Source organism: Protopterus annectens, chromosome 12.part0 (genome assembly GCF_019279795.1).
Source record: "Protopterus annectens isolate FY-2018-M chromosome 12.part0, PAN1.0, whole genome shotgun sequence".
Lineage (NCBI taxonomy): Eukaryota > Metazoa > Chordata > Ceratodontiformes > Protopteridae > Protopterus > Protopterus annectens.
Window position 1 is genome coordinate 1,143,310,428 of NC_056746.1, and position 17,070 is coordinate 1,143,327,497.

A 17,070-nucleotide genomic window follows, 5' to 3' on the forward strand; every position below is an offset into this window, starting at 1 on the left:
AAAATTATTGTACAGAAATTGTACCTCAGATTAAGTGCTGAATGAAACATGCCTAATATACTGGGTTAAGTGTCTGTGTTGGTTGAAAAATCAAGTTTTAAATTTGTTTGGAATGGATATGGATGGTGTAAATATGCCATTAATGTTTGATATTATGTCTTTCGCTGAGCTGAAGAACTGATTTTTTTTTTTTTAAACATTTTTATGACACCCCTTTGTCAATGTGTACTGGTAGATAAAAGTGAGAGTGCATGTGCGTAAAGCATATGTACACACACACACACACACGTTTGTGTGTCTGTACGTATTTGTATGTACACGTGGGTGGCTGTGTGTGCACATCTCTCTCTCTCTCTCTATATATATATATATATATATATATATATATGTGTGTGTGTGTGTATATATATATATATATATATATATATATGTATCTATACACACACACACACACACACACACACACACACACACACACACCCATCCACCCATCCACCTACCTCACTAAAAATCACAGCTTTTTTGTTTTGAAAATAAATACCCTTCCAGTACTGTCTCTAAGTCTTTGGTAGGTTTCCCCTAGAGCAGGTTTGCACTCCCCATTTTGCTAAAGACATTAGCAGCTCATGCCACCATTTGGTCTTTCTTGGATGAAGAACCTATAAGCATGCTTGCTTCAGAGACCCAGACTGACAAAAAAGGGACCTACACCCTGATTCACCCCTAAATTGTGACATGAGTCTGTCAGGCCATTTCTGGAAGTTTGAAACAATGCTGAGTGAGGCAAGAAAGGTTCCTGTGCATCTCTTAAATAAACTTGGAAGGGGTGAGGGGTACAAAGTAACCTAGGTGCTCTCCCAGTGTAACAAGCAAAGCACTTCCACCCCCCCACACACACACAGACACACACACACACACATAGACATAAGTCTAAAAGTGAGCAAGGAGGGTCTCTGCCTATTCTCCCAAGCTGCAAAGGACAGCTGCAGTTGTCTGTATTTTCATCCAGTCTGTGCAAAATAGGGGGGAGGAGGGCGGAGAGCATATACTACAGCAGTGATTGTGTTATTCAGATATCTGCAGTTATAATGACTATACTTCAACAACTCTGTCCCTTTTAAGAATCAGTGCTGCAGTATTTTTCCATGTAGATGGGAAAACTACAGCAGCAGATGTTCTTTGTGTTTCACTGTTGCAGTCATTACATTTGGGTTATCTGCTTGTAGGTAGCCCTCAGTTGGCCTGATTGACAAAGTCTTGGGTCCTGCGTCGGTTGCTGTCCCTTCTTCTATGACGTTAGGTCACCAGGGGTATAAAACATGCAGCCGACGCCATTACATCAGTCTTTCTTGCCGTGTGGTGCCCGAAGCAGTTCGCAAGTGCCAGCCGAAGTCTTCAGCTAAAGCTAAGTATCCCGTTGGGGAAACTTTTTCTTGCTCCTTACTGATGTCAGTAAAAGTTAATAATTGCATTACTTGTGGAAAGCAAATACCTCATAAAGATTTTCATTTGTACTGTATTCCTTGCCTAGGCCCTGACCACGATGTACCTTGCTGTCGGTTTTGTGCTTTAATCTGTCGTCGGTATATTTTCGCCTCTTAATTATTTTGGTTCTTGGTTTAATTATCCAGAAATGTCATCGGTTAGCCATCTGACTACCGGGATTCTGAAAAAACGCAAAGATAAAGACAGAGACAGGTCGCCGAGGTCCAAAACTGCCGACGACGCTTTTCTTAAGCCAGTTCGCCAGTACTCAGTGAGGTGCTTTCGCAAGCCCCCTGATACCCTCTACTTCTTATTCGCAGGCCTCTACTGAGACCCATTCGGAGTCCGGTATGCCGTGAGATGCTTCAACTATGGAACCCGCAGGTATCTCTACCTTGGATGGGTCCGGAGCCACTGTGCAGGCACCGGCTTTTGAGGGTGTATTCAGGCCTACGGACTTGCATATTAAATCAACGCCTCCTTCTTTACTTAGGCCTAAATCTAGATCCATGCCTAAAAACCGATGCCCAGGCTACATGCTCAGGCCTCAATGCCTAAAAAACAAATGATAAGAATGGCTGAATATCTAATAACTCTAATCAGGGGTAGCGAAACCCCCCCCCCCCTTCTAAGAGGGCCTAGGACTGAAGTTGATTATGAATCTTCTGATCAGGATTCTGTTTTTTCTGATTCTTCTGATGATCTGGATTTGCTGTTATCTACTTATGAAGATTCTGATGCAGAGGACTCCATTCCCTCTGCTTCTCCTCCTGAGGATTTTTCTTTTGGGGAAACCTTACATACTCTAAGGGAGCATTTCCACTGGGAAAGCCAGGATTTTTATGATTCAAAAAAGAGGCTTAGGGATTTCCTTCTCCTACTTCAGCATAGGCCTTTAGCTATTCCTCCTGTACTAGACATTGTTGATGATGCTTTTTTGGAATCTAGTTTGGCCCCTGATTCCCTGCCTCCTGCTCCAGTAAACCTAACGGATACTACAGGGTCCCTGAGTCCCACAAGTTCCTTTTTAAAAATCCTTTTGCAGATCCAGAGACTATTTCACAGGGGCCCAAGGACATTAAGGCTTCTTCTGCTAAAAATCCTACCCGTTCTGATAGAGACTCCAGGGCGCTGGATAGATGGGGTAAGAAGGTTTACACTTCTGCAACCTTGGCCATTAGGGCTTTAAACTGCCAGTTTCATATGTTAAAGTATCAACAACATGTTATTGGACTGCGTAAACAGAAAATGATGTTGATTCCTGACTGTGTGGAAAATAAAGAATTACAGGATTTAATGCATTCTGCTGAACAAGTTGGAAAACATACTTTGCAATGTGGTTTTGATTCATTAGAGGCCTCTTGTAGGGCTGCTGTTACTGGGTCTGTGCTCAGAAGGCATGCTTGGCTTAAGGAGCAATCTTTGCCTGATCATGTTAAAGCTAAATTGTTGGATGCTCCTTTAAATCAGGACCGTCTGTTTGGCAAGAAGGCTGAGGAAGTTCTTAAGATGGAAGATAAAGCTAAATCTATGCAAACTGTTAAAGGTTTTTTACAAGTTCAGCCTCCTAGATTTAGTCGGCACTGGCCCTCTAAGAATTGGTCCTTTCCAGCCCCTTCCAGGTCTTCTCAAGCCAAACCCAGACACAGCAAAAAACCCAGGTTTCAGTCTCAAAGGACACACACAACTAAGCAGTGGGGGGCCTCCACTTCCAAATCTGGGAATAATAAGACTCCCCCCTATGGTAAACTGTCTCAATGACTTCCTTTTAAAATTTCCAAGCACTTATCAACTGACTGCCCCTTTGGGGGGAAAGATTGATCTTCATGCAAAGAATTGGGAACTCATTACCCAGGGCAAATGGGTTTTAAATATAGTGTCCCAGGGATACAGATTTCACTTCCACATGTTGCCAACACCAAGCGGGTGGCCAGACCTACCCTCAAATCAGTGGACAGAGGCCCAAAAACAAGTACTTTCTCTCTCAAGCATGGGGGCTATTCAACTGGTACCAGAAGAGGAAAAGGGACAAGGTTTCTACTCGAGACTTTTCCTGGTACCCAGAAAGGACAACTCATGGCATCCTATCCTGGACCTGTGTACTCTAAACACCTTTTTGGAGATTCCAAAATTCAAGATGCTGACTCTCTTCACCAGTTACTTCCTATGCTAGGCAAAGATGCCTGGTTGGCAACACTAGATTTAAAAGAACCATACCTGCACATCCCAATCTGGGAATCTTGCAGAAGATACCTATGCTTCAAAGCAGGCTACACACACTATCAGTTTTCTGCACTGCCCTTTGGCTTATCTACTGCGCCCATGGTATTCACAAAGTGCCTGGCTCCAGTTATAGGCTCATAGGTTCATACTAGGCTATCTGCCCTAGGGCATTTATAAGCCTAGCCAGAGTGTGTGTGGCTTTCGCCACCCCTTGGAATGAGAATACTATGCCCATTTAGGGTTTAGTTTACTGTGCCTCTGTCTAGTAGTGACACAGAGATGACCCCTGGGATAAACCTACAATCTCCCATCCACTCGTCAAGATTTCTCTTGAAGAGAGTCAGTGAGGGGGGCTCTGCCTAACATGGACTGGGATTCTGTTCCGGAATGTAGGGAGCCTCTGGGTTATGAATCTGTCCCTCCAGCACGTCCTATTTATTTCTGTGTTGAGGTTTAAGTCTCTCGCTCTCGTGGCTCTGGTGGATTTGGATTTTCTGAGGTGGAGCATGTCCATTAATTCCAGATTGGACATGGCCTTGTATGTCAGGCATAGATCGCCTGTGAGTAGAGTTATTGCATTTTGCGGGCAAATAAATATTCAAATATACCCATACCTGGACGATTGTCTAATTCAGGCAGAAAGCCAGGACATACAAAGGGTTCTAACTTGTCTGGGGTACACCATAAACGAAAAGAAATCGCAACTGGTACCCTGTCAACAAATTATATTCCTGGGAGCAAACTTGAATACAACTTCCCAGATGGCTTACCTCACACCAGAGAAACAAATTCATTTGACAACCTACTTCAAACAAGTGGCCACAAAAACCCTGCTATCTGCAATACAAATACTGCACGCTTTGGGGTTCATGGCCTCCTGCATTCTTCTAATTCCATATGCAAAACTGCATATAAGGAAACTACAGTGGTATCTAAAAAGCCTATGGTGTCAACATTCTCAGGACCCAGAAACAATGATTCCTATCATACCTTGCCTACGCCTAGAATTCCTTTGGTGGGCAGAGGCCTGCCACCAAAACAAGGGACTACTTTTCACACCATCCCCTGCCACCCAAACCCCATCAACAGATGCATCAGACTATGCATGGGGGGCTCACCGGACAGGGAAGTGCATTCAGGGCAAATGGAACTCAAGTCAAATGCACCTGCATATCAATCAAAAAAAAAAGTTAGCTGTACAGAATGCTCTGACAGCCTTGAAGGACCACATTCTTCCAGGGCAACTAATGGTAAAGACGGACAACACCACTGTTAATGTGGTACATAAGCAGGGGGTTACACATTCTTACCCCCTCTGCAGATTAGCCATGGTTTTGTGGAACACAGCCTTGAGTTACCAAGTGCACCTACAAGCTCAATTCCTGCCAGGAAAACTAAATACACTGGCAGACGGACTAAGCAGAAACCTCATGGACCCACACGAGTGGAAACTGGAACCAAGGACTTTCAACATGTTGACAAACAAATGGGGGTGGCCAGATATAGACCTGTTTGCCTCTCCCCAGAACTACCAATTGGACAAACTTTGCACAAGGACTCCCCACAAACAAGCCTGGAAAGTGGATGCTCTGTCCTTCAGCTGGAAAATCCTATCAGTCTATACCTTCCCCCCTCTGCCTCTGCTCTCCAAAGTACTACTAAAACTCAAACAGGACAAACTAAGGATGATTTGATTGCTCCAGACTGGCCGCGCCAACACTGGTGTGTACCCCCTTCTGCGAGCATGCCATGATTATCTCCATGGCACCTGCCTCAGACTCCTTTCCTACTGTCTCAGCAGGAGAACCAGATTCTGCACCCTCAGCTTCTAACACTGAACCTTGCAGCCTGGCTAATTACTTAAGCTCTCCTTTGCCATCCCTCAGCAAACCTGTGATGGAAATCATTTTAGAGGCAAGGAGGCCTAGTACTAGAAAATCTTATGCTGAAAAATGGAAAAGATTCTGTGCCTGGAACCAGTCTCAAGGGATGAGCACAGCAGCGCCCAATTTGTCAGATTTTACAATACTTAACTGAGATGCTTCACAAGGGCCTGTCTTTTTCCTCCATTAAAATCCATGCCTCAACCATTTCAGCTCATTATAACACAGAACCTCCCCTCTTCTCTCATCCAGTGCTCAAGCAGTTCCTCAGAGGAGCCAAAAATTTGAGACCATCCAGGTGAGCTCCAACCCCAGCCTGGGACCTTAACTTTGTCTTGGAGAAACTCACTGTACCTCCTTTCGAGCCAGCTGCTACTGCAGACTTAATTTCTTTCTTGGAAAACAGCTTTCCTTTTAGCAATCACTTCAGCTAGAAGTGTATCTGAATTACAGGCCCTTATGGCAGTGGAGCCTTTCATCATCTTTTATGCGGACAGGGTGTGCCTCAGAACCAATCCTTCCTTCATGCCCAAGGTGTTATCCAGTGTGGCCCTTAATCAGTCCATTCATTTGCCAACCTTCTTTCCCAATCCACAGAATAAAGGGCAACGGATACTGCATTCCTTAGATGTGCACAGACAACTTAGATTCTACTTGGACATGACTAAACCTCAAAGGAAATCTGAACAACTGCTGGTGGCATTTGCTGCAGGGGCAGAGGGGAAGGCTATTTCAAAGCAAACCATTTCTAAATGGATAAGCCATTGCATTCATTTCTGCTATAAGCACCATGGAAAACCTATCCCCCAGGGGATCAGACCTCACTCCACCAGGGCTGCATCTACCTCTACAGCCTTTCTCAGCAGTGTCCCTACTAGGGACATCTAGAAGCTGCTACCTGGAGTTCTGTACATACTTTCACCAAGCATTATCATTTGCCAATTTTCTCTAAATCCAGAGCTGGCTTTGCCACTGCAGTCTTGCAGGGCCTTATAGCTGGCCCTAATGCTATCTAAATTCTTCCTCCCAACCATAGCTTTGGGAATCTACCCAAATGTAATGATTGCAACAGTGAAACACGAAGAACATAGTACAGTTGTGTACACTTACCAAAAATGTAGATGTTCGAGTGTATTCACTTTTGCAGTCTTGGTTACCCTCCCTGCAGCCCCCTAACTTTTTTTGGCTGTACCTCTGCTTTCCTTTACTATGATTAAAAGCCTTTTTGGTGTATTTGCTTTTTAGTTGGAGGTATATCTTTGTACTTTTATATTTAATTGCTTCCCATTAAGAGAGCACCTGACATCTGGGGCAAGAAAAACTGATGTAATGGTGTTGGCTGCATGTTTTATACCCCTGACGTCATGGAAGAAGGGACAGCAACCGACGCAGGACCCAATACTTTGTTAATCAGGCCGACTGAGGGCTACCTGCAAGCAGATAACCCAAATGTAATGACTGCAACAGTGAATACACTCAAACATCTACATTTATGGTAAGTGTACAGAACTGTACTTTTGGTACCCCAGGAAGTCTGACCCCTACATAGCAAAATACAAGTTTGCCCTCCAGCACTATATTGGCAAAGTGTGTCATGCTCCTAGACTTCATGTCCAATCCATTGTGCTTCAAAAAAGTACAGGTTCTTCTTCAGAAGAATCCAGGTTGCTGCTTTGCAAATTTAAGTGGATGCATTTTTTTGAAGAAAGTGTCTATGTTGGCTGCTGCTGTAGTGGGCTATACATATGCTTGCTTGTTGGTATTGTTTTCCTTTGTTGGTCATAAAAGAACACAGTACCATTTTCCATCTGTTCAATAAGTGCTTGTTGTGATGCCTGTCTGCTTTGTTTACTAGTATGCATGAAAAAGAGTTGATTGCTAGTGAGTTAGATAAAATGAAAAAAATGAAAATGAACTTTAAAAATCTAGTATAAATAAGAGAGGAGGACATATTGAGAAAGAAAAAAAATATCGGAATTATTTAGAGGGATTGACAAAGGTTAAAGTATTGATGAAGAAGAGCATAGCAGAACAATACGAGTAACTACAAATTACTAAAAGAAAACAAGGGCATAATTGGAGAGTGATTGTCAGGCAACTGTTGGGCAGAGGCAGGTAGAAAGGATTGAAGTCTAATTTAAGGAGCCTTTGACAAGAAAAATAGCCAGAGATCCTTTAGAGGTGTTGAGATATTTTGGAAATTTTATGAAAATGTATAAAAAGTAGAGGAATGATGAATCAAAAAAAGTCACAATGGAAGTATTTATGGAACTGTAACAGTGTTTGTGCTATCAGCCTACCAAATACTTTTGGTATAGTTTTATCAGTCTGCCGGGACCACATCAGAGGACAGTCTTTCAGAAAAAGAGTAACTGCAGAACACTAAATGAAAATAAAGGAGTTAATTGGACAATGTGTTTGAGTTTAGAAAGGTTGCTGTCAAGTAACTGATTTAGCATAACTTCTGAGAGCAAACACATTTTAACATATTGACTTGGGAAACAGAAAGGAAGAGGTGAGGTTAAACTTTGGTAACCTGTGACAAAAATGAGGAAGCCAAGAAAAGTCACAGTAGAAATGTTTGTGGAATCATGCCAGCTTTTGTGCTATCAGCCTAGCATATAACTTTGGTAGAGTTTTACCAATCAGCTGTGTCCACATCAGTGCATATTGTACAGTTATAAAATGTATTAGATTTGCATTTAATACCAGGTGCCAGTTTTGTTGCACCTGTTTTTGGTAACTTCACTTTCCAGAGTGATTGTTTTTCCTTCACATCCATTTGCTAACATTGTACAAATTCTCTGATTTAGTTAGTACCCTGGGATTCAATAAAGCCTACACTAAGTATACAGCGTTCTGAATGAACAGACAACACAGATGTAACTCACAACTTCTTCCTCCTAATTTTAGTTTTCCTACTGATTTTCTTGCAGCTTTAAATATTGACAGGTGTTCATAAAGGTTACCACCAAGTGTAGACTACGTGTACACTTTGTGTAATCTTTCTGAGTGACTAGAAAGCACAAAAAATGTGGTAGGTAATTTCTTGAATATATATCGTGTACACTCAGTGTAGGCTTTATTGAATCGGGCCCCTAGTCTTTGTGGTTGTTGTGTGTTTTACTTTTACTATTGCATGTGTTCTACTTATTTTTAACACTTTGTATTTTGTCAGGTGAGTTGTCTGGCTGGATAGTGCCCATTTCCAGCGCAGACATTTTAGACCATTTGAGCTTGACAAGCCATTTGGAGGCACATGTAGATGATGCGTAGTGCTCACAACTAATACGCATGTGTTTGTAGTACTTTAGATAGCCTATGCATACATACGTACATAACCTTAACAGAGTTTGTATTGTAAGATTATAGAAAACTTAAGGACAAGTTCATGCCCTGTGAATAGTGTGAAGCCCTAATAAAGCGACATTCTGAACTGAAGGCCTTCATCCTTCATTGATTTGCATAAAAAGAGACATTGTATATTCAGTGATGCCGGGCCTCTGGTGTAGTCCATTTCCCAATGACCTAGGCTACAAAATGGCTGGATGGTTGCAGATTGGGCTGTGGTGGTCGTCAGATTGTTTGCTTCTGATAATCAGTACACTTCATTCCTAGTTAGCACCCAGTACACCCCCTCTCAGGAAGAAGATAACTTCCATCAGTGGGATAGCAGGATAATCAGTGATTGACCATTTGTCCACCTGAATAATGAACAACCCACATCACTAGCAGTGTACAACTTTCATACTCACAAAGCCCATCTGTATAGTGAAGTCCCCATGCCCCTAGAAGCACACACCTTCCACACTCACAACTGCAGTTTATTAAAATAAAAATCAATGGCAGCACATAAGCTTTTTCCACAAGAGGTACTTCTTCAGATCTGTAAGCAGATTTTTAGTGCAAGCTTATGGGTTTGTTTTTATTGCAATAATTGCAGTCTTTACTGCGGTCTTTGACTCGGCTGGGTATTTTTTATGGACTTTAAGAAAACTGGCATGGGTTTTGCCTGTTGAGCTGTTTATCTTCTAGAATCAGTTAAGACTACGAATTCAGGCAAAAGTAATTTTTTAAGGAAGACTTGATTCTTTCTCCATTTTGGACTCTACCCAAGCGTGACTCTCTGTGACTTTCTTCGTTTGTCTGTTGGTCAATGGCAGATGTAATAAGGAAAACCTATCTTCTATTAAGAGGATTACTTACAGGTGATTAATGTCCATTATTGCTTTCTAGATGCATCCCTTCACACAGCACAACGTAATTTGTCTGCATTGCCTTTGGATCCTAAAGCTGTGAAAGTGTGTGATAAGAAACGAACATCAGTACCATCTCCTGTTGGCAATGTGACTTCTCCGCAGCTTTTGCTTCGAGAAAAGAGTAAAGAAAATCAAGTTGATAAATTACACAGGAAACAGCATGAGAAAGACAGAGAGAGAGACAGCAGTACTGAAACTGGTATGTATCATACTAAGAAAACAAGGCGTGTGGAGGTCATTTGTTTTATAGGACTTAGAGTACTGCTTTCTATGACTCCTTTTTTCCCCGTGAGTTTTTTTTGAGGCCCTTTGCCACTAGCTGCCATACACCAGAGGTCACCTTTAAGCCACATCTAAACTTTATTCTGGAGGTTTCTTTTGTCCGGCCTCTACGTGGGGTTGTTAATTGGGTGCTACTTACTTGATATCTGGGATGGTCAGGGGTTAGCATTTGTTGAAGTAGAGTGGTATTCACCAAGCTTTTTTAGTGCTCTTTTGTTTCTGTGTTCATTTCTGGACAGAAGTTACTTGGTAGGCAGGCGTATTATTCTGTCTTGTGCATTCACGTACTTTGTGCTGAGATTCTTAATCTTTCACTCTACAGAGTAGAAATAGGTAAGGCAGCTGCATCCTTCTGGGACAAGTACAAGTCCAAGTTCCAGCTCCACTTTCAGACTAGAAATGATTTCTGCAGATATCCATCCATTTTTCTCCACTACTTCTGTTTTCTGATTGTCTGAATTCACCCTTCAACTTGGGTTACTGCCATTTCTTTGCTTGAATAGTAGTACATTGCTGGTTTGTGTGGTTTTGACTTTCTGGTGGATGAATTCAGTATTTGTTTGTTTACTATGATCATTTTGTCACTTCCAGGTTTTATACATTAAGTACTGTGACTAACCTGTTTTGAAAATGTTGAAATTTTTTGTCAGAAAATTGATCTTGAATGTGCTTTGGAATGAAGATGGTGATGAGTTACATATTGAGCTGACCTGTCGGTGAGCTTTCTCAAAGGAGTTTCTTATATTTTGAGCTGAGTGACATATTTTTCATAAAGTATGTTCCACTCAGCTTGTTATACATGTGGTAGAAAGATAACCTTCAAGTACAAGATTTCCATGCAAGTCTTTTTCCCCGTGACAAAGGCATTCCACAACAGTTTTTACATCAAGTTTACAGTTTTTACATCAAGTTTAGTACTGTTTTGAAGCACAAGGAGTTTTTAAATCTTAATCTTTTTTTTTCACCAGAGCTTCTTGTGGACGCATTTCATTAACTCATTCTTCAAATAACTGTTTTGGCAGCTTACGTTAAGATCGGTTTCTTTTTTTCCTGGAACAGTTCTTGTTTGTTGCTTTATTTTGATGTAGTTTTTCCCCTTCTGTTGATATTTTAAAGATTTTCTTAAGTTTAGCCCTCATTAAACATGAAACAAATTCCATAAAAGTTTGGCAGGAAAAGGGAGTGACTTGTTGGATTTCAGGCTTTAAAGATGTAACCAAAGTCATCAAATGAGAAATGCTGTGTAATGTTTTCATGTGGATCCCTGCTTCAGCAGTAATTATGTGGATGATAATCAGCTGAAGGGGTGGCTTCAGTCTTTACCTAATCTTTTCATTTGTCAGCTGTTTCTGTGGGTGCATGCAGATTTAGTCTCGAGTTCTGCCCCTTACTGGACTGTCTGCTGTGAGAGTACATCATGCACCCTTATTTGCCATCTGTAGACAATATCCACCGCACTGTGTTCTTGTCTTCTTGATGTTATTAGGACTTAATCTTGGTAGTGTTAATTGCAGGTTTACATTTCTGTAAATATTAGATTAATTAGTAATTTTTCTGCATTTTGATCTTTCTACTTATGTCTCAAGAAATTTACCAGTGGATGTTCCTGTGACCATCAGATTTCTCCAAGGAGTTCCACCTACAGCATTTATTATGTTTTGGGAAAGGTTATGATTTTGCTGACTGCCATTATGGTATGACTTTTAATACAAACATTTATAATTGCAGGACTTCATGTTCTTCTATCTCTATTTCTCTTGCCACTTTGAAAAAAGTTAAATCTAAAATTTAGTATATGCAGAAATCAAAAGAAAAAAATTAATTCAGGTAATTCGAGGAGTCTTCAGCATTGCTTATGTTTTGTTACAGGAGTAGACAGTTGTGCTCACTGGATCCACATATGATTTACTGGATGAGACCCCTGTACCCCCTGGCAGTTGGTAATTTGATTTACTCCCTGCTGCATAATCTAGTGTCTGTTCTACGACTGATCCAGGACTCCACTCTTTTCATGTACTTCATAATATGTTGGGAGGTTCCAGGAAGGGTGATAGCTCACAGTTGAACTGCCATACCTTCTTCACGTATTTTAAAAAAGACATGAGAAGGTGAAAAAAAATATGTTTGTGAGGTCAAATGTCCACCCACCCTACATGGTGATGTTCATCATATTGATCACTACTGCAGTAGCCTTAGCTGCATGGGTTATACCTGCTATGGATATAACAGCTGGCCAGTTTCCAGAGCTTCAGGTCACTTTTTATGCATCCAAACTGTCAGGCAGCTTGAGCTGAGCTGAGCTAATTAAAAGACAAGTTTGGGCAGGAAGTCCTTCAGAGCTTTATTGCTGCCAAAGAGTACACTCCTCTGAGGCTTCCACGGATCAGATGTTGGCTTGTGCTTTCCTTTGCTGGGCAGATAAGCTCCCTTTGGGAAAAAATTACATTTTCTTAAGTTTGTTGATGTTTTATTACTTTCCAATTCAGAAGTTATTTTAAAGCTAGGAGTGTTGTGTTTTGACAGACCATCTCTAGATTGTAAAGCACTTTTAAACGCAGTGCTCATTTTGTTACCTGTTTAAAAGTGCTGTAAAGTAACTGAAGACACTTTTTTCTTGTGTTAAAATTGTTTATTTAACTTTTGCAGTGCTGGCATAGTGTTTTAAAGTGCTTTTAACTGTAATTGCTGCTTCTCTTCCCCAGGAAAGAGGCATTTTCTACTTTGGTTCATAGGTTCTTGACCTGGAACAGTCAGTCAGTCCAACTTCCAGCCACAAAAAGAAAAAAAAATAAGCAAACAGCCTTTGCCACCACAGTAGGCTAGCAGGTTGCCTCAGCTGCACGTGGATGACTCTGCTGTAGCCATTTGTTGTATCTCTGTCAGACCACTCATCTTTTACCCTAGATCCCTCTGGCGTAACATCTATAGCCACTAGAGTCTGAAGGTAGGCCATGTCCTGGTAGGCTGTTGAGGTCTCCTTAGTGGGCAAGAGAGAGCCACTCTTGTTGGTCCTGGGAGGGGGAATAGGAAAGAAATGATGTTATCCATGTCACTGTTCTTCACTCTTGGGTCTTAGGATCCGACATTGGATCCGAGCCGGCAACTTATCAGACAGATCTTAGGCTTGAGCTCCTCCCACTCCCGCATTCCCTTGCTGCCCTCTAAACCCCCCCAGATCTCATTTGCCATTCACCAGCTTCAGACGTGATTTCTTGGCTTGAGTCTCGTCACAGGGATACGTGCTTATATTTGTACTAATGTTTTATATTTTCTTATATTTCTTTTATTTGCTTCCCTGTATTACAGTTAAGCTTAGTTGTTATCCTTTCCTCCCATTACCATTATTTAGGTTAAGCTTTTGCTGCCAAAAGGGTTACTTCTTCTATGTTATTTCCTTTCTCATAGTCTGTAGAGTTTTAACTGGTAGTAGTTGAGTGTTTTGTTGCTAGTGCTGTCTCTGGTTGACTTTTTGATTTAGGTTTAGCTCCGGCTTACGTTTTTTGCGCACTGTTTTTGGTGTCTGAGGTGCACTTTGTGTGGCCAGAAGATGCCCATGTCCGATTCGCACGAGGAGTGCCTCTACTGCTTGGGTGCCGACAACCTTGAGGTTGCATGCAACATTTGTGCCGCATTCAACCCCAGGGTCTTGGTCAAGTGTTGTAACAAATTGTTGCTGAAGGATGTGGTCCGGGGGTCCATTGGCCCAGTCTTCGGCAAAGCCTGGCCCCTCTGACCACAAGAGGAAGGCCCCATCTGTCCCAGGGTCCTCTTCCTCTAAGAAGTCCAGGAGGTTGGGTCCTAGCTCCTTGGGCCTGACCCCAGCCTCGGCTCTGCTGGATCCGACTACCTTGGATCCCTGGTCCCGCAAGTCCACCCCCAGATCCAAGGCTTCCATTTTGAGGCCTTTAGATTCAAGGTTGCGAGAGTTTACTCCTGGATCCAAGGTCTCCAGATCGAGGCCATCAGATTCAACCAATATTGGACCTGTCATGGATTCGGCCTTCTAGGATCTTAGACCTTCGGGTTCCAAGTGCTCAAATCCTTTCTTGTCCTCGCTTCTGACACGGTCAGATCCACGATCCCTGTTGAATCCCACCATTGTTATTGAGGACTCTCCTTCAGGTTCTGGCAGGCAGCAGCTCTTTGCAGCTCCCAGGCACAGAGGCCAATCTTCCGAGAGGCACAGGAGGTCCTCAGGGTCCGGACATGCGTCCCCAGCTAGGTCGTCTTCTTCTAGGTCCTCCAGGAGCTTGCTACCCTCCGATATGGACATGATGATGAGGTCATTCCTTAAAACACAGATTGAGTTGGGGCTTCTAGCATCCCCTGGCCGTCCGGCTAGGGGTCCTTTGCCTGCTCCTACGGTTTCCTCTCTTTCAGGCCCTGGGGCATGGTTAAGAGACAATGGGGATATATAGAGGCCATTTTGTCTCTACCCTGTCCATGTCCCTGACCAGTTCTGCTCTGCCTCCCCCAGAGCAGATGGAATCATGGACCCAACCAGTCTCTCCAAAGTCCTTGGGGGAGGTTTCTGGTCCTATCCTTAAAGACTGGTCTCTGCTCAAGGCCAGCAGTGTCTAGGGGTCTTGAGGCGCTGGCATGCTCTGTTCCCTCTTCCAGGTGGGCCTTCCTGCCAGAAGTGGGGATGGGGCATCTTCCAGTCCCTCAGCCTTCTGGGTAGTAGAGAGGACTTTTTCCTCTGCTAGATCTGCCTCCCATGCCATCCAGGGACCCACCCCTCCAGCCCCCTACAGTGGACCTTCCTCATCCTTTTCCTAGTCAGCCCTCTCAAACCAGCCTTCAGGCAGGAGTCACCCCACTTGGGGTTCCCCACTCTTCTGACTGCTCCCCTGAGTCCCCCTCGGAGGAGGTGCCTCGCACGAGGAGGCACCTAGACTCCCCCATGGAGTCTCTCACCAAGGACACGGACCTTGATAAAGGGGACTGGTCCCCCAGACCTCCGCCTAAGGATGTCTCCTTTGGGGACATCTTAGAAATCCTCAAGGGCGAATGGTCTTCCCTACTCCTGTCCTCCAAGGAGTCTGTGTTCCTGAAGGAGTTTGGTAGAGGACCATCTACCTCCTGCCTCCCTGCTGACGAAGTGATAGACCTCATTGCTAGCAGGGCATGGAAGGAGCCAGATACTGTGGAGCCAGTACTGAAATGAACCGACAAGTTTCTGAGTCCTCCCACTGACAGTTTTGGTCGAAAGGGGAGCCTGTTGATGCTATAGTGGTAGCTGCCACCACTAAAAAGGAGTTGGCGGAGCAGAGTATATCTGTTCATCCCTGCAACCGAGAATCCTGGGCGATCGACAGACATGGAAAGCTGGTTTTCGCCTCAGCTGCCTGTGGTCTGCGGGCACTTAATTACTTCACACATTTCACCAGCCTTCAGAGGGCTTTGGTCAAGGAATTGACCACTTCCCTTTCTGAGTTGTTGGCTGCTGGGGACCTAAGCAAAGTGTCCCCCAAGCTATCTACTCTTGCATCCCTCTCAAATTCCTTGATGAGGCTCATTTCCCAAGCTGTGGAAGGTGCACCTCGAGCAGCTGGTATAGGGATTGCTATTTTCTGTTACACCTGGCTGCACCTTTACGGGTTTGTGGAGTCCTTTAAGGCATCCTTCACCAGTGCCCCCTTTGGATCTACCCTCTTTGGTCCTTCAGTTAATGAAGCACTCGCCAGCACTGAGCTGAAAGGCAAGACCTTGTCAGCTGTGGGAATCAAGTTTTCTTCTCCTCAGTGGTCCTTTTCTAAGACACCACGAGGGACTAGGAAGTTATTGTTTCGGAAATTGCTGTCTTCCTTTCAGGATATTGAGGATGAGCCCTCTTCTAGAGGTTGGGAGAGAGGGTTGAATGCCAGATGCCTCCCAAGAAGCAGAGGGGTCTGCAAAGTCAGGGCTTCGGGGACCCTTCTCTGAGAAGCCCTCCCAGCACTCCTTATGCGCTGCCTGACTATCCTGCCCCGGAGGCTGTCGAGGGTCGTTTGTCACTGCACCCTTTGGTCTAGGCAAACATTACAAGAGATCGCTGGGTGCTAAACATTATGTCCAGGGACTATTTCATTCCCTTTTCCCAGCCCCTCCCTCCAATCAGGAAACTCCTCCCTGATGTGCCAAAGCATCAGAGGGAGCCAACTCAACAGGAAGTGCTAAGGCTTCTTCAGAAGAGAGCCATCCAAGAGATTTCCTTAGGACAACAAGAATCTGGAACTTACTCTTGCTTCTTTTTGATGCCATAGAAGATGGGAACCTATATCCAATTCTGGACCTAAGTGAGTTAAATCTCTTCATCAAGAAGTCCAAGTTCCAGATGGTCACTGTCCAATCCATTATGCCTCTTCTGCACAAGGACGATTGGATGGGCTCTGTGGATCTCCAGGATGAGTACTATCATATAAAAATAGACAGGCACTCCAGGAGACATTTCTGCTTTCACGTAGGGGCAAATCATTACCAGTTGAGGACCCTGCCCTTTGGTTTCACCATAGCCCCTCGAGTGTTCACCACATGCATGGCAGTGGTGGCAGTTCACCTAAGGCTGCAGGGACTCCAGGTGTTTCCTTACCTTGATGATTAGCTCCTCACATCTTCCACCAAGCATCGACTGGTCACAGCCACTCAGTACATGCTTCGGCTGTTAGACTTTTTAGGAATCACTGTGAATCTACCCGAGTCAAATTTGATGCCATCTCGAAACTTGGAGTTTGTCTGCATTCAGCTGGGCACTGTGTCAGAGATTGCAGCATTGCCTCTCAGGCATGTTCATCTAGTCAGATTTCATGTTCAGTACTTTCTAGACCTGTCTTGTTCCCAGGTCCACTTCGGCAGCAATTTATGTGGTACCGTTGGCCAAGTTCTACATGAGGGTTCTGCAGTGGACTCTAGCAGTCCAGTGGTCTTCTCTTTCTCATCTGTTTACCGTTTTAATCTGC

The 17,070-nt window shown here is 43.7% G+C and overlaps 1 protein-coding gene across 1 annotated transcript in view; it reads left to right on the forward strand.

The window, feature by feature from the left end:
* The window catches only part of LOC122817033 (trichohyalin-like), a 1,834,860-nt gene that overhangs the window by 1,432,875 nt on the left and 384,915 nt on the right, over positions 1–17,070 (forward strand). The window contains exon 12 of the mRNA XM_044090165.1: positions 9,828–10,049. Within this exon, the coding sequence (XP_043946100.1) occupies positions 9,828–10,049 (222 nt within the window). The remainder of the gene's footprint in view (positions 1–9,827; positions 10,050–17,070) is intronic.